Source organism: Dipodomys spectabilis, unplaced genomic scaffold (genome assembly GCF_019054845.1).
Source record: "Dipodomys spectabilis isolate Male_0828 unplaced genomic scaffold, ASM1905484v1 ptg000015l, whole genome shotgun sequence".
In the NCBI taxonomy this organism is placed as follows: Eukaryota; Metazoa; Chordata; class Mammalia; order Rodentia; family Heteromyidae; genus Dipodomys; species Dipodomys spectabilis.
This window is the reverse complement of record NW_024870692.1, coordinates 7784544-7802815: the sequence shown is the minus strand read 5'-3', so window position 1 is coordinate 7802815 and position 18272 is coordinate 7784544. Positions and strand designations below refer to the sequence as shown.

Below are 18272 nucleotides of genomic sequence, written 5' to 3'. Positions count from 1 at the left end.
TACAATAAGATAACCCCAAACAAGAGAACACAGAGACATTCAAATAAAGTAACCATTTGGTTTTTAAATTCATTTATGAGGTATCCAAGATACTAGAAAAAGGATATTTATTCCCACTCAAATTCTCCATTAGAAGTCTAACTTTAACATATGAGTGAGAGCAGAATCAAACGGTGAAAGGGCAAATCCAAACTATCCAGAAGGGTTGAGTGCAATCAAAGCCCACTATTCTCAAAAAATTGGTCTGGGGCATTTAGATTACATGTCGAGAATTTCTGTAAAAAATAAAACCCAAAGCCAGGCGCCAGTGACTCATACCTGTAATCTTAGCTACTAAAAAGGATGGGATCTGAGAATCGCGGTTCGAAGCCAGCCTGGCAGTAAAATGTCCAATTAACCAATAAAAAGCCAGAAGTGGAAGAGTGACCCAAGTGACAAACAGGAGACAATATTAAAGAAAAACAACTATATTTCAATTGATTTAAAAAAGTTATCACTCCAACGAAGAAAACGGTACTTTGCATCTTTAGCTTTGTTAGAGTGACAGCGGACACGAACAGGAGACAAACGAAACGCAGGGATCGCCGAAGGGGACAATCTTGGCGGTTAAAAGACAACAAACTTTGAGCGGATGCCAGTGGCTCACACCTGTAATCCTGGCTACTCAGGAGGCTGAGATCTGAGGATCGCGGTTCGAAGCCAGCCTGGACATAAAGAGTCCGTGAGACTCGTCCTCAACCACCAAAAAGCCAGAAGTGACTAGACTCGAACACAAAAGCTCAGGGACAGCGCCCGGGCCTTGAGTTCAAGGCCCTGGATTGGCATAAACAACAACAAAAAACACTTTAAAGACGGTTCAGACTCACAGAAGCAGATGAAATGGGAAACTACTTTATTAGCACTGAAAACGTCGCCAAAGGAGGAATCATTCCGTTTTAATCTCTGGTGACCGCAGCGGAGAAGCCATGCCGCGCCAGGAACGCCGGGAACTGTAGTCAGGAAACGCCGCCGGTTCTCCTTGGAATATCAAATTTCTCCGTTTAGCGCTTGATGGAAGGCGAGCCTTGAGGGTCAATCCAGTGTTCTGGGTTCTCATTGGGCCAGTCCTTTGAGCCCTTTCCGTGCATTTCTCCAGTTCACCAATGAGCGCTTCGCTTTAAGAAGGCCTTCTTTGATTGGGTAATTTTCCTCTCTTTGGAGCCACAATTAACCAATGAGAGAGCAAAACCGGCCGAAGCGACAGGTCACTTGGGGCGAGTCTGCAGAGCCTTCCCCACCAGGCCTTCGCTCTTTGGTTCCTTGAGTTAGGCCGGTTGTTTGCCATTGCCCAGGCCGCAGTTCCCGCCGCGGGGACTCGCTCTGCGCTGCCTGGCCCCCGCTACCTCGCTCGGTGCGTCCCTGATGGTGCGACTAGATTTGGACGCCTAGACCTTTGGAGCGGTACGTGGGGTCCAGGGACGGCGGACAAAGCGGTGGGGCGGGGAAGGCCTTGGAAGGCGGCCCCGGTACTGAGGCGGCCGATTGGCCCGGGAAGGAGCGTCGTCGCCTTTGCCCACCGTTCTCGGGCGCTGGGCTGCGGCTCCTGGGGCGCTTTAAAACACCCCACTCCTCGTGCCCGGTGGAAAGGTTAGCTTCCTCTTCGTCCCCCCCCGACCCAACTTTGACGAAGCTCTTGCTTTGTCAGGAAAGGATGTCACCTCCTCTGGTTCTCTGGTGACCGTCTCATGCACCCGTAGGTCTTCCCAAGAGCAGAACGACGTGGTGTGTTTGGCCTAAAAAGCAACTCGCGTTCATATCTTTGGACGGCATCTCTGTGGGCATTTGTGCTTTCAGCACCTCGTTTAGTGACACCTCCCCAACACCAGGCGGGATTGACATCCTCACAGGAGAAAGTATTTTGCTAGCGTGACAGTTGCCGTGATGACAATTAGAGTCACTTCACGTTGTTATTTTCCGTGATTTTTGACATCCGTACCAGATTGTTTTTTGAGGAATCTGAAGCTTGGAGGAGGGAACGGAACTCTCAATGAGTTAGAGTTACTATGGAGGAGAAAGCCAGATCTGATTTCAACGCTTGTTTCAGAAGTTGTTTTCTGTTTTTTGTTTTTAAACCTCTTCTCAATAAAGACTCTGCAGCTCTTAGCTTGTGAGAGCAAAATAATCGTATGACTTAAATGGTGGATCTTGGCTGAGAGGAAAGAAAACCTTTCAGGCATCTGTCCAATTACAGGTGTCTCACACAGATCAAGCTCCTTGCTTCTAGAATGTCACCTCTTCCTTATCTGGAAGTTTGTTAGAACTCTGAGAACCTCAGGCCCACTCCTCCAACTACTCAGTCAGAATTTGCTTTTAACACAAGATGCCTTAGGTGATTCCGTAAAGATTAGGGAGCATAGTGCGTGTGTGTGTGTGTGTGTGCGCGCGCGCGCGTAGATTAGAGAGCATTGTGTGTGTGAATTAGAGAGCATTTGTGTGTGTGTGTGTGTGTGTGTGTGCGCGCGCGCCAACCAGGGGTTTGAACTCAGAGACCTCTGCTCTTGCTTTGTTTTTCACTCAAGGCCGGCGTTCTACCACTTGAGCCACACTTTCAAACATTCATTCTCTTATAATTTTTGTCCAAATTTAACTAAACATAAGAGAAAATAAAGGCACATGTCCATTAGTGTTCTAAAGAGACCAAAATATAGAAAGACAAAGCAAAAATAATTGGCTATGAATTTTTAAAAGTTTAAATATATTGATTCTGACAAATTTAGCTTAGCAGGCCAAAATCTTAAAATATAGTCATCAATATTTAAGCTAACTCAAAACTAACTTATTAGACATCAGTTGCTGATTTTAAAATAAAAGGCAGACTGAGACAAAAGAAATGTTAACTACTGTTGACATTAAATAAAAATCTAGGAACATTCTGTTTACTTACAATCTGTGTAGAATCTAATTTCCTATTATAATTTTCCTCACAGATGTATTCCATTTATCTAGACTCTAAGCAGTTTCTTTGGAAGGAAGGGGTAGAATTACTACTGCCTGTGGGTTTTTTTCCCCTGTTTATTGGATATCTGATAATAAAACAAACCTAATGCCAAATTTGCATAACCTTATGTTGCTCACTCATGAAAGTCTCTTGTAGAGTTCTAAATTATCACAGTTTTATTCAGGTGTTCGTTGCCATATTAAAAAGACATTCTCTTGTACAACAATATATTTTAGTGGCTCTTATTTGCACCAGAAATTACCTAGTGTGCTTAAGTCTTGAGGCCTACTAAGTAGTGCTGTTAAGATAGATTTCTACTTAGATCTGGTGTTGTGCCTAGGAATTTGCATTGTAACAAGATCTTAGTTTATTCTAGTGTAGGTTGCCCAGTACTTACTGGTATTAGTGCTTTCAATAAAAGTACAACTAGAAAATTTGTTTGCTTTTGAGCCTAGTGTAGTGTATTAGAAGGTAGGAGAAAGGTTTTGTGTTTTTTTTAACTTGCATTATGGTTTATTGGTTGCTTAAAATTGATTTGGGTTATTAATTTTTTTTTTTTTTGTCGGTTGTGGGGCTTGAACTGTGGGCCTTGGCGCTATCCCTTAGCTCTTCAGCTCAAGGCAAGCACTCTAGCACTTGAGCTACAGCACCACACAATAAACCACTTCTAGTGGTTTATTGGAGATAGGAGTCTCACATTCTTTCCTGCTCGGGCTGGCTTTGAACCGCAATCCTCAGATCTCAGCCTCCTGAGTAGCTAGGATTACAGGCGTGAGCTACCAGCACCCAGCTTATTAAAATGTTTTTAACTAAGTGTGGTGGCTCACACTTATAATCCCAGTGTTCTGGAGACTACAGGCAGTTCTCTACCCTGGAGTACATGGTGAGATCCTGCCTCAGAAATCAAGCAGAGGAAAAAAAAGAATAATAAAATAAAAATGAACTCTTGCCAGGTGCCAGTGGCTAATGCTTGTAATCCTAGCTACTCAGGAGGCTTAGATCTGGAGGATCAAGTTTAAAGCCAAACTGACAGAAAAGTTCTTGAGATTCCATCTGCAATTAACCAGCAATAAGATGGCTCAGGAGTCAGAATGACAACGGTGAGCAATGAAGCCAACCAAACTTGAGGCCCCAAGTTCAAGCTCTGGCACTGGCAAAAACAACAGCAACAAAAACCCTCAATATTGAGGAGTTTTACATAAAACCAGTAATTTGGAGGGTACATCTCAGTTTCTGTGTGTTTTTCTTACCTTCATTTAAGTATCATAAGAAATGTGTCATTTGACCACAACTGTGTTAAGCTATGTTCATCAAATTCTTTGATGCCTCCATGCATTCCTGACCTTTTCTGAAACAGGTCCTGGGTGAGTCCTTTTCTTTTCTGTGGACTATAAAGGTTGAAAGTTTTAATTGTACTTTAGTTTATCTCAAAGGAACAGGAAGATATATGTTACTTTAGAGATTTCCATTGAATAATTATTAAGGACATCTTAGATAAGAATGTAACTTCCAGTTGCAAGGCTTATGTTTTATGAAAAAGCCATTTTTCTAGAGTATTTGGTCTTTCACTATGACTTGGCTTTTGGGCCTTTGAGCCTGTAGGTTCCAGTTTGGATAGGACTCTTACTGATGATAGTGCATAAAAATGTACAGAAGATGGCTTATAAACAGATTTTTCAGGACACTGACAATAGAGGCACTTAAGAGACAATATGCTCTAAACTCCTTAGTTTTTTCCTGTGTTATGTTCATTACCTTTTCTTCCATCCTGACTTTAAAATTACAATAGTAACTATAATATTTTATGTTGAGAATAGCAAATACCTGCTATATAAAGTTCTCTTTTCCTCAAATTCTTTGTTTTGCATTAGCTTGAAGATTGAAAAAAAATTCAGCTTAATGTATTTCCTTTGGAATGTGACTTTTTTTGGTCAGTCGTGGTACTTAAACTTAGGGCCTGGGCACTGTCCTTGAGCTTTTGTGCTCAAGCTAGTGCTTTACCACTTTGAGCCATAGTACCACTTCCAGTGCTATGGCTATGGCTTTCTGGTGGTTAATTGGAGATTAGAGTCTCACAGAGTTTCTTGCCTGGAAGGCTTTTAACCAAGATCCTCAGATCTCAGCTTCCTGAGTTAGGGTTACAGATGTGAGCCACCATTACTTCCTTGTGATTAAAACATTGTGTGTGTGTGTGTGTGTGTGTGTGTGTTAACTATCTTTAGTTGTTCAAAGGAGTTACCATTCAACATTCCTTAACAGTTTTAATATTGCTAAGTTGGAATTTTAAAACTTTTAAAATTGCTAAGTTTCTCAAATACTGTTTATTGAGAATAATACTTTTCATTGATATTTGATACTATGTAACTTTAAACAACTATTTATTGAACATTTACAATGTGTTAGGCACTTAGACTTCACCTTTATATATGTGTTGTCATTTCATTCACCAGTAAGCTATTTGGTAGCTGCTGTGATTAACCTTATTTTACAGCTGAGTTGTGAGTCAGGCCAGATAGGTCTATATAGTGAGACCCTGAATATGTCTCTGAAGGTTATTCCTTGACATTTTTTTCTTTAGTTTTGTTTCTTGACTTGCATATTATATTTACTCAAATACTCTACTTTTTTGGGGGGAGAAGGGGGTTGGTCATGGGGACTAAACTTTGGGCCTGGGCATTGTCCCTCAGTTCTTGAGCTCAAGGCTAGTGCTCTACCATTTGAGTCACAGCGCCACTTCCTGCTTTTTCTGCTTATGTGGTGTTGAGGAATCGAACCCAGGGCCTCATGCATGCGAGGTAAGCACTCTACCACTGAGCCACCTTCCCAGCCCCATTCTGTACTTTTTGTATGCGTGTGCCAGTCCTATGGCTTAGACTCAAGGCCTATGTGCAGTCTCTGAGCTGCTTGTAATCAAGGCTAGTGCTCTACCACTTGAGCCATGGCTCAACTTTTGACTTTTAATTTTTATTTATTTATTTATTTTTGCTAGTTTAGTAGAGGTAAAAGTCTCACAGACTTTTCTACCTGGGCTGGCTTTGAACCTTGATCCTCAGATCTCAGCCTTCTGAGTAGCTAGGATTACAGGCATAAATGATCAGTGCCCAGCTTTTTAATTTAGTTTTTGTTGTTTTTTTTTTGCAACAGGGTCTCACTATGTAGCCCTGTCTAGACTGACTCATGATTTTCCTACCTTATACTCTCGTGGTCTGGGATTATAGACATGTAGCACCATGTCCAGTCCTCGGTTTACTTATACAAAAAAAAATAGACTGAATTTAAAAGGACTTTACAAGGTGGAAGACTACTGCTCAAGCCAAATGGAACAGGAAGGGAAGTAGTAGGAGATAGTAGTCTGAGCAGGGAGAAGCAGAGACTTGGAAAAAAAAACTACAGTTGAGATATACTGTTCAGATAAACTGCTGGGCACAATGGAAGAATTTTCTTGATTTTTGTGGAACCTTCTTTGACTCTTTTATATCTAGGGTTTTTTGTTTGTGTTTGTTCTTAAATCATTTGTAGATTCAGCAAGCTGGAGTCCTGTTCATAGATAATAAAAAGCTACCAGTTAGTATTTTTCTCTTCAGCACTGGTTGCTTACTTTTTTAGTTTTTGTTTTCTTCTTCTTCTTCTTCTTTTTTTTTTGCGGCACGAGAGTTTGGACTCAGGGCCTTGGTCTAGTCAAGCACTCTACCACTAGAGCCATAACCCAGCCCAAGGCATTTGTTCTAGACTCATTAATGTTCTTGGGGGGAAAAGGCATGGCATTGTTATACTAAGAAGTATACCAAAGATTACAAGCTTGAAAGATCTTGTTTATTGTGATTTTGGTGTTAAAATATGTATTGCTAAAAGGAAATATATTGGAAAATTGAGGCTGACATATGTTCTTTAGACATTGCACATTCAACTTCATTTCTTAGGCAGCTTCTTATGTTCATTTTAGTTTTCTCAAATTAGAATTTTTTTTTGTGATTTACATTCATCTGCTTCTCTTTAAAGTTGTAATCTTGGTTGTTTAGCAGTTATCATACTAAACCTCCGAAACCTAGAATTAACTTTGCAAACCTTTTTTACAGAACTTAAGAAGATTTTCTTCATGTGCATGACATAGAAGATGAATTCTTCCTCCTCCACCATGAATGAAGAACCTGATGCTCTATCAGTAGTTAACCAGCTACGAGATCTAGCAGCAGATCCATTAAATAGAAGAGCCATTGTCCAGGATCAGGGATGTCTGCCTGGCCTTATTTTATTTATGGACCATCCCAACGCCCCTGTTGTCCACTCAGCTTTGCTTGTGAGTTGCCTTTAGCATTTTCAGCCTCAGTGTTTTAATTTTGCAGTTAAGGAGAATTTGCAGAGGTATTAGATAACATGGTAGAAAATTAAAAGATATTATAGCAAATAACAGTTTGTATTACTATAGGTGCGAAATCAGAATGCTAGTATGTATGTAGTCCTTTTACGCAAATGGTAACTTATTTATGGAATGATGTGTTTCAGTTAACAAGATATCTTTTTTTTAAGTGATAGTCCTGGGACTTGAATTCAGGACCTGGGTATTGTCCCTGAGCTTCTTTTGCTCCAGCACCATTTCCAGCTTTTTTTGAGTTGTTTGTTGGAGGTAAGAGTCTCATGGCCTTTCCTGCCCAGGCTGGCGTCAAACCATATTCCTCAGATTTCAGCCTCCTGAGTGAGCCACCATCAGACTGTTTTTGATTTTGAAGCAGGGATCTGCCTCATAATCCAACTCTTATGATCATATTATGCTCTTGCCTCAGCCTACCTTGGGACTACAGGAACATGCCACTGTGCTTGGTTCATGATCATCAACTTTTTTTTTTTGGCAGACTTGGGGCTTGAACTCAAGGCCTTGCATGTTGTAGGAAAGTACTCTACCATTGAGCTATATCTCCAGTCCATCACTTACTAAGAAATTGTGAGAATCATATGGGACTGGTAAATACAGACATTCAAATGAAAAAGACACTTTTTCTGCCCAGTGTTCAGCATTGAAATTAGGGCCTCCTGCATGCTAAGCATGTGTTCTACTAAACTATACTCAACCTCTCAAAGACACTATTTTTGTTTCATAAGTTCTTTAACATTAAATTTACATGTTTAAAATGTACAATTCAATGGCTTTTGCTCACAAAATTATACAACCTTTACCACAATCAGTTTTAGAACAGTTTTTTTTTTTGTCAGCCCTGTCCCTGCGATCTTCAGCTCAAGGCTAGCTCTCTACTACTTAAGTCACAGTGCCACTTCCAGTTTTCTGGTGGTTAATTGGAGATAAGAGTCTCATGGACATTCCTGCCTGGGCTAACTTTGAACCATGATCCTCAGATCTCAGCCTCCTGTGTAGCTAGGATTATAGGCGTGAGCCATCGGTGCCTGGCTAGAACAGTTTTATTTTGTGATAGCATCTTGCTATGTAGCTCTAAATGGTCTAGAACTTACCATGTAGCTACAAAATTGAGATCCTCTTACCTTGGCCTCCTCTAAATGTTTGAATTAGTCTTGGATCACCATGCCCACTATAAAACATTTTTTATCGCTTCAGAAAGAAATTAATGTTTACCTTTTACTCACCAGTCTTCTACTCTCCATCTACATGCAATGCATAATCTATGTCTGTACATATTTGCCTATTATGGCAAAAATACCTGTAGGACTTTAAAAAATATAAATAAAAATATATAAGTTGTGGTGTTTTAAGTGGTTTCCTTAACTTAGCATAGTGTTTTTAAAGTTTGTCTGTACTGCAGTATGTAATAATATTTCATTTATTTTTATTTTTTGATAGTGCTGGGGATTGAACCAAGAGCTTGTACATGCCAGAGAAGCTCTCTACCACTTCAACTCTACCCCCCAACACTATTTTCTTTTTATGAATGAGTAATAAATATTTCATCATATGGGTATGCCACATTTTGTTTATCCATTCATGAGTTGATAGAAATAGGAGTTATTATTTATATTTATTATTATATAAGATGAAAAGGAAAGACAAGAAAAATTTGACAGCATCAAAATTAATAATGCAAAAAGAATTTTCATATGAGAAATAATGAGGGCTAGAGAAAAATATTATAAACAGCACAAGATAATCCGACAAATCCCAAAATGTGACAGTTTCTTAAAGACAGATAAAACTGATTCATTGGACAGTAAATGATACTAGAAAGAAGGGCAGGTAGGATGTAGAAGACGAGAGATATAATAATAACTTCTATAGGCATAAGATCCATAAGGGGTATATCAGCCAAATGTAATATATAGAGCTGACTTGGATCCTGCTTTGAACAAGTCAACCATAATTAATTTTTATTTATTTATTACTTATTTTTATTTATTTTTATGTGTGTTGGTAGTGGGACTTGAACTTAGGTGCTTAAGCTCTCTCTTGGCTTTTTCACTCAGGCTAGGACACTACCAGTTTAAACTAGTTTGCTACATATTAAGACACTGTCTTACAAAAAAGAAATTAATAGCAATTTTATTTATTGTCCTTAAGAACAACTCCACTTTTGAGTTTTTGCTGGTTAATTGAAGGTAACAGTCACACAGACTTTCCTGCTTGGGCTGGTTTCACACAGACTTCATGCTTGGGCTGGTTTTGAACCTTGATCTTCAGATCTCAGTCTCCTGAGTAGGATTACAGGCATATGCCACTATTGCCTGGCTTCCATAAACAGTCTTTTTTTTTAACAGTCGTTAATGAATATAGATTAGAAAATGGGTGATATTAAAGAATCATTACTTTTGTAGGATATTATAATTAAGATAATTTTACAAAGGGGTGAGGATTTGGCGGGGGCGGGGGGGTGGGCGGGGGGAGTTTGGGAAGGGGAAACAAAGGAGGAGGCTACAATGCTTGGTAAGAAATGTACTCATTATTTTGCCCATGTAATTGTAACCCCTCTGTACAGTATTTTCACAATAAAAAATTAAAAAAGATAATTTTAAAAAGCTAATGTCTTAGGGATATAAGGAAATATTTACAGATATGATGTTTTATTTTCTTAGATTTGCTATAAAATACTCCCTTGTTATAGAACATGAAACAAGATTAGTTGATAATTAAATTATAATTATTAATAATTATTAAACAATATAATTCATTATTGAAGCCAAATAAAGGATAAATGGGGGTTCACACACATTTTCTCTACTTTTATGTATTCTAAAATTGCACAATATAAGTTTAAGAGAAAATCAATGAAATAGGAAGCTGAGCATGGTGGCAAATGTTGTAATCCTAGCTCCTGAGAGGCTGAGGCAGGAGGATTCTGAGTTTAAGCCAGTTTGCTACATAGCAAGATAAGTCTTAAAAAAGTAAATAAATGGAATAGAATTTTTACCCACTGTTCTTAAGAACATGTGATAAGGGTTGGAAGCATGGCTAGAGCATTGAGTACTGAGTTCGAGTTACAATCGGGGACAAAACAATCCCACAAGTTTTCTATTTTCTTCAAATTTCTTAAGTTTGAGCAAAAATACGCGTTTCCCTTGTTGTGTGCTGGTGGTGGCTCACCTGTAATCCTAGCTACTCAGAAGGATGAGACTTTATCTTCAATTGATAAATAAAAAACTAGAAGTGGAGATGTGACTCTAGTTGTAAAGTGCCAGCCTTGAACAAAGAAGCTAAGTAAGAGCGGAAAACCCTGAGTTCAAACCCCAGTAATGGCACATTGGAAAAATATATATGCTTTGCCTTTTAGAAAATCAAACTACACAAATTTGCTATTTTATCCTCACAGAATGACATTTAGACAGCAAATCTGACAGTGATATAAGTGGACTGTAGTAACAAATGCAAAATATGGCATGACTCCTTGTTTGGGTCCTGTTTTAGTAAGAAATGCAATACGAATGAGAAGACAGTGGTTGTGGCTTCTAAACATGGTCTTGGTACTGAAGAAAGATTTTTGAGACAAGGTCTTAATAAATCACCAAGTTTGGCTTTAAACTCACTTCTGTCCCAGTATCCCATATTTGGCCAGAGTGAGAAGTTTTTAAGGAAAAGAATTTCCTAATTACAGAAAATGGTAAAGCCTGATGAGGATAGTGAGATTTTTCATCTGTGTTGAGATACTGCTTAGCTTGGTAGCCATGGATTGATATACATACATAGGACTTGATTATGAAACTACTTTTTCTCCCCCACTTCAGGGCTGCTATAGGCCCTGAGAGCCAAATAGTTGGATTTGTCCAGAGTTGATAATTGGCCAGGTAAGTTGGGTAGAATGACTATGCAAAGCAATTAGCATCTTGGCAAACGAGTTGTTAAAATGGTAGGCTGAATAGTAAAGGATGTGATGGGCAGGATTTCTCAATGAGTCTGAAGAAAAGGCGGTGTTTTTTTTTAACTTCTTTTTATCATTATAGTTGGCTTATTGGTGGTATACCCTTTAGTTTTTATTTTAGTTAAATGGCTGCTTTAGGTTTTATAATAATACAGTTTGACTTATCAATTTGCCTTTAAATAAACCTTGCTTCTTTCATGTGCAGTGTTAGATTCATACAACAGTATATTTCCATTTTCCCATCTTTTGTGCTATTTTTATTATTCATTATACTTTTATATATAGTTATGACACCTACAGTGCATTTTTTAAAACAGTTTATCTTTTAAAGAGATTAACATTTTTGAATGTCTTGTATTTGTTTTTATTTTTTACCATTTCTAACATTCTTCATTCCTTAATATAGATTGCAATATCATTCATTTTCTTTCCTGCCTGAAGAACTTCCATTAACATTTCTTACATAGATTTGCTAGTTGTTTTTCCTCCTGTACTTACTTTAAAAGACGTTGCTGCATTATATACTGGCTTATATAATTTCTAATAAGAAAGCTGCTATAATTTGTTTTTAGTGGACTTTATTTAAAAAAAAAAATTACTGCTGGATGTTGGAGGCTCACACGTGTAATCTTAGCTATTCAGGAAGCCAATATCTGAGGATCTTGGTTCTAAGCCAGCCTGGGCAGAAAACTCCCATGAGACTCTTATCTCCAGTTAATCACTCAAAAACTGGAAGTGGCACTATGGCTTAAGTGGTAGAGCGCTAGCCTTGAGCACAAAGAAGCTCAGAGACAGAGCCCAGGTCCCAAGTTCAAGCCTCACAATTGACCAAAAAAAAATTTTTTTTTACTAGCCTATATTAGTTACATGGTGGGGGTTATTTTATTGTGACATTTCCACTCATGAATACAATATATTCCATCCAATCTCACCCCCTTTATCACTCTCCTTTTCCTCACCACTTTTTAAAACCATGAAATAGGTTTCATTGTTCTATTTGATATATGCAGGCTGTAGGTTTATTTGTATATGTCCATGGATAAGTATGCCTACATATGAGAGACATATGTAATGTCTTGATTTTTTTTTTTGTTTGTGCTTGCCTTATCTTGTTCAATATGATGTCCTCTAGTACCATCCATTTGCCTACAAGTGGCATAATTTCTTTTTTTTCACTATGATGACCTTTATTATCCATCCATATTTTTGAATACCTATTTTGTACCAAGGCAGCATACTGAATACCAGGGATGTCTTTGGAGTTTATTGCCAATGGAATAATAACAAAGGCTGGAAGCTGGTGCCCCATACCTGTAATCCTAGCTGTTCAGGAGGCTAAGATCTGAGCATCAAGGTTTGAAGCCAATTGGAGCAAGAAAGTCCATGAGACCCTTATCTCTTCATGTTAGTGGAATGTAGGTTATTTTAAAATAACAACCCTGATTCCTGAAAGGATCCTTCACGTTCATCCCAGGGGACTACGCAGAGGCAGGCAGGCATAGGAGAAAGAGAGGAGCCATATTTTCCCAGAAGAGGGAGCACATAGCTTCTGTCCCTATCCAGGTAGCAGGAGGGTCTCTGGGGGCCTTCTTTTTTGTTGTTGTTGTTGGTCGTGGGGCTTGAACTCTGGTCCTGGGTGCTGTCCCTGAGCTGCTCTTCAGCTCAAGCGCTCTGCCACTTGAGCCACAGTGCCACTTCTGGTCTTTTGGTGGTTAATTGGAGAGAAGAGGCTCTCAGACTTTTCTGCCCGGGCTGGCTTTGAACAGCAACCCTCAGATCTCAGCCTCCTGAGAAGCGAGGATTACAGGCGTGAGCCATTCGTGCCCAGACATAATTTCATTTTTTGTGGATGTGTGTATGTGCCAGTATTGGGGCCTCATGTTCTGTCTTGACTTTTTAGTTGTGGCTGACACTCTACCACTTGTGCCATACCTCCAGTTCCAGTTTCATTTTTTTCTTTTCTTTGTGGCTGTGTAATATTCGTGTGTGTGTGTGTGTGTGTGTGTGTGTGTGTGTGTGTGTGTGTGTGTGTATCACATATCTTTATCCATTCCTCTATTTTTGGACACCATGACTGATTTCATTGTTTGGCTAATATGAACAGAGCTGCAATAAACCTAGATATTCAGGTGTCTTTCTGATTTACTTCTTTGGGATATATGCCCATTAGTGGTATGTTAGTCATAAGCAGGTCTATATTTAGTTTCTTGAGGAAACTCCATATTGATTTCCACAGTGATTGTGCTAGTTTACATTTCCACCAACAGTATATAAGGGTTCTTCTTTCTCTGCATCCTCACTGGCTTCTTTTTTTTTTTTTTGTCGTCGTTTATGGGGCTTGAACTCTGGGCCTGGGCACTGTCCCTCAGCTCTTCAGCTCAAGGTGAGTGCGCTACTGCTTGAGCCACAGCGCCATTTCCAGTTTTCTAGTGGTTTATTGGAGATAAGAGTCTCACGGACTTTACTGTGGGTGCTGGCTTTGAACTGTGATCCTCAGATCTCAGCCTTCTGAGTAGCTAGGATTATAGGCATGAGCCACCAGCGCTGGGCTATCACTGGCATTTTTGTTGTTTATTTTCTTGATGGCTGCCATTCTGACTGGAGTGAGATGAAATCTCAATGTGATTTTGATTTTGATTTCCTTTATGGCGAAGGATGGTAAACAATTCTTTTTTTTTTGGGGGTCCGGTCGTGGGCCTGAACTCTGGGCCTGTGTGCTGTCCCTCAGCTTTTCAGCTCAAGGCTAGCACTCTACCACTTGAGCAACAGCGCCACTTCCCGCTTTTTTCTTTTTGCTTATGTGGTGCTGAGGAATCGAACCCAGGGCCTCAGGCATGCAAGGGAAGCGCTCTACCACTGAGCCACCTTCCTAGCCCGGTAAACAATTCTTTATGTGTCTATTAGCCACTTATCTTTCTTCTCTCTATTCAATTTGTGTTCATTTATTAATTGGATTATTCTTTCACTGTTGAATTCTTTTAGCTCTTTTTATAACCTGGATATTAATCCTTTATCTATTGAATAGCTGGCAAAGATATTCTCCCATTCTGTACATTGTTGCTTGGTTCTGGTAATTGTTTCTTGGCTGTGCAGATGTTTCTTAATTTGATATAGTCCTGTTTGTCAGTTTTTCTTCCATGCTTTGGGCAAATTGGAGTTCTATTCAGAAAATGTTTACCTGGCCCTGGGGATCAAATTCAAGGGCCTGGTCTTACTAGACAAGTCATCTACCACTCAGATAATATGCCCAACACTTGATTTTTTTTGAACAAGTCTCATTGTATAGCTCATGTTTTTCTTGATTTGCAGATGAGAGCCAGGAAAGCCTCCCTACTTTTGTTCTTCTTACCTCTACCTTGTGAGTGCTAGGATTGTAGATATGTGCCACCATGCATAGCCATGCCTGGTAATTCTTTTTGTCAGTATTGGGGCTTGAACTCAGTGCCTTGTGCTCTTGTGTCATGGTCAGCACTTGAGCCATGCCTCCATGTCAGCTTTTTGCTAGTTATTTTGAGGTCAAAGTCTGGTCATTTGTCTGCCCACATTGGCTGGCTTCCATCTGCTCACCTTCCTGAGTAATTATAACCTGGTAATTTCTAATCAGATGCCAGACATGGAACATTTTATTGTTTTGGGTTTAAAATGTTTTTTTTGTTGTTGTTGTTGTTGTTTCTATAAATACTGGAGCTTTGGGCCAGTTTTATTTTTTTAAGACAGCCTTGGGCTTTGTTAAGGTGGATCCAAAGCAGCTTATATATCTGCACTGCTAAGATGAAACTCTTCTACGGGTTCTCCTGGATGTCTGTTGTGTAGTTAGGTCTTTGTATTTCTGGTTGATAACATTCCAACTATTCTGGCCATTCCCAGGTGCTCTTCCACTAGCCCCTTTTGCATTGATTATTTTCAAAATAGAGTCTCATTTTACGCCCAGACTGGAATGTTTTCTTTGTGTTTTTTTTTTTTTTTGGTTTGTGTTGGCTCAAACCTATTATTCCTCAATCTTTGCCTCCTTCACAGCTAGGAATACAGGCTTGAGCCACTGATCTCAGTTTGTAGTTTTGTTTTTTAAATGAGTTTCCTTATGATCCTTTCATATATGCATCCAATATATTTTGATCCTATTCTAGCATCCCTCCTGATTTCCCTGCTTTCAGGTAGTTTTATATCCTAGCCATGTGATCTTTTACCCTAGACATGTTCAGATCCTTCTCCTTTGTTACCCTGTAGATTTTAGCCACTCCAAACTCTTCAGAAGTCATCTCTATCCCCTTTACTCAGGAATACCCCTAGGCTCCATTTGGGTCTTCCTACCATGCTGCAGTCTGAAAACTGCCTCTAGTGCAAGAAGAGAGGAGGAATTTTAGGACTCACCTCATCTTCTCTCTTCTCTCAAGGATTATAGTCTTCCTCACGACCTGAGTCTGAAAACAGATATTTATTATATTTTTGTCCTGTCTGCTAGGCTTTTTAAATGTAGCTAGGTAGTTTCCAAAGCAGGTAAACCTTTATTGGGATGAAATGAAAGTTACAGCAGAAGTAACCACAAGAAGGAAAAGAAGTTATTGGGTTTGTGACTTCATATATGTTCAGTTTGTGATTTCATAGTTGGCGCATTTTAGTAAAGACCATGCAGTTTGAAATTGAAAGGCAAAAAATCAGTGGAAATGAGAAAGGTGAGTGGACTAAGATGACAAGAGTTTGGATAATGTAGACCACAGAGATATTCCCCTGAAAAGTCAAGTACCAAAGTCAAGTAATTACATAGAAGGTCTATAGATAATGACAATGTTTAGATGTAAAAGGGAGCAGCTAAGTAAGATCCCTAAAGAAGCAGCACATGAGGGATTTGTAAAAATGTACTTCAGAAAAGTTAAACTCATAAAATAGAAAATTCCCAAACAGTTTTGCTTTGTTTAATTAAAGACATATTTGAAAAGTAGATTATAGTAAAACTAGAATCACTTTATTTCAGAAAGCTATTGTATGTCTTGTCCCCTTCAGTAGTTTTATTAATGTTTAAAATGTATTTTGTGAGGCAATGGCTTTTGAAAAGTCATTGGGGATTAATAAGTAAAATATACTTCTCGATGTCCCTGTCAAGATCAAACAGTAAAAATAAACCAGAACAACCTAGCTTTGATAAGATACAGATACCTAGATAAGATACAGACTACTTTTAAAAAACAAAGTAGCTTGAAGGGTCCTTTCTCCCCTTAGATAGTGTTTTGATTATCACATTTAAAGAACGGTTTCTAAATACTTAAAACTATTTGATTAAAAAATAAAAGTGCTCACACCTGTAATCCTAGCTACTCAGGAGGCCCAGATCTGAGGATCATGGTTAGAAGCCAACCCAGGTAGGAAAGTTTGTGAGACAATCATCTACAATTAACCACCAAAAGCCAGAAGCAAGCAGGCACCATTGGCTCATGCCTGTAATCCTTGCTACTCAGGAGGCTGAGATCTGAGAATCATGGTTCGAAGCCAGCCCTGGCAGAAAAATCCCTGTGAAACTCTTACCTCCAATTAACCACTTAAAAACCGGAAGTAATGCTGTGGTTCAAGTGATAAGAGTGTGAACCTTGAGTGACAAAAACTAAGGGAGAGAGCCTAGGACCTGACTTTAAGCCCCAGTATCAGACCCTCCAAAAAAAAAAAAAAAAGCCTTATATTTCTTTTATTCTCTTGCAGTAAGTTAGTGGTGATTATATTTTTGAGCGATGTAGATATGTGCATTAATCTGTTTATGTTTTTGCTGTAGGCTCTTCGATACTTGGCAGAGTGTCGTGCAAACAGAGAAAAGATGAAGGGAGAACTGGGTATGATGTTAAGCTTACAAAATGTTATACAGAAGTAAGTACAATATGAAGTGTTCCCTAATGCAGTGAATTTTGTTAAATGTAAACTGTTGATAGCAGTTTACCAAAATTTAGTTCTGTTAGTTTTTAATTTTCAAATTTGGTTTTGAAGGTTTTAATTTTAATAATATCATGTCCATACCATGAGGTAGTTTATAACATAATATTGAACATACTGATCCAAAACCTGATTCTAACATTGCATAATCTTGATATTTACAAGCCAAGACATAGTTTTATTGGCCTGATACAGCAACAGAGCATCCAAATACAATGAGAAACTTTTTTTTGGGGGGGGGGGGGCAGTCGTGGGGCCTGAACTCTGGGCCTGGGCGCTGTCCCTCAGCTCTTCAGCTCAAGGCTAGTGCTCTACCACTTGAGCCACAGTGCCACTTCCGGCTTTTTTCTTTTTGCTAATGTGGTGCTGAGGAATTGAACCCAGGGCCTCAGGCATGCAAGGCAAGCGCTCTACCACTGAGCCACCTTCCCAGCCCTACAATGAGAAATTTTTAATGATTATTTTAGTTTGAGGCCAGTCTCAGCAGAAAAACTTGAAAATAACTAGCAAAAAAAAAATTTGGGTGAAAACATGGCTCAAGTAGTGGTGTATCAGCCTAGAAAGCACAAAAGTCCTGAGTTCAAACTCCAGTATGAAAAAAGAAAGAAAGAAAAGAAAACTTAAGTTTTCAGGAGACCTTATAATGAGGTTCATGAAAATCTTACCATCTCACCAAAAGTAATCTGAGCTAATGAGTATCTAGGGTTACAGGCATGAACCACTGGTGCCTGGCTCAAAAGTAACTTTTACCGTGATCTTGATCAAAGTTCTTTTAAACCCAGGATGAAGTAACAAAATATGTTGCACCATGCAGTAATTCTACAGTTTAATAAATGTGATGTCATCTATGTTGTCCTGCTAGCAAATCAATTTCTATACACTTTACAAAACTTCATATAATATAGAATTTTCTCTTTTTTTAAAAAAGAAGTACAATGTTTGCCAACACTTTAAATAAAATCAAAACATTTTCCAAGGACTGTTGTTAATATCAATGCTTATCCATAACTATCATCGTATTTTGGGGTGTATAACCTATAGTAGCCTATTTTTTATTAGAATTATAT

At 38.9% G+C, this 18272-nt stretch overlaps 1 protein-coding gene across 2 annotated transcripts in view; it reads left to right on the top strand.

Annotated features, from left to right (window-relative positions):
* The first annotated feature begins 1258 nt into the window (after nt 1–1258).
* Nucleotides 1259–18272, top strand: part of Armc1 (armadillo repeat containing 1) — a 37645-nt gene continuing 20631 nt past the window's right edge. Inside the window, exons 1-3 of one of the 2 annotated variants that reach the window (XM_042666220.1) lie at nt 1259–1438; nt 7052–7274; nt 17051–17142. In XM_042666220.1, the coding sequence (XP_042522154.1) occupies nt 7092–7274; nt 17051–17142 (275 nt within the window). In that variant the 5' untranslated portion in view covers nt 1259–1438; nt 7052–7091. Of the gene's footprint in view, nt 1439–7051; nt 7275–17050; nt 17143–18272 lie in introns of those variants that run through there. The other variant, XM_042666228.1, reaches the window with a different exon arrangement.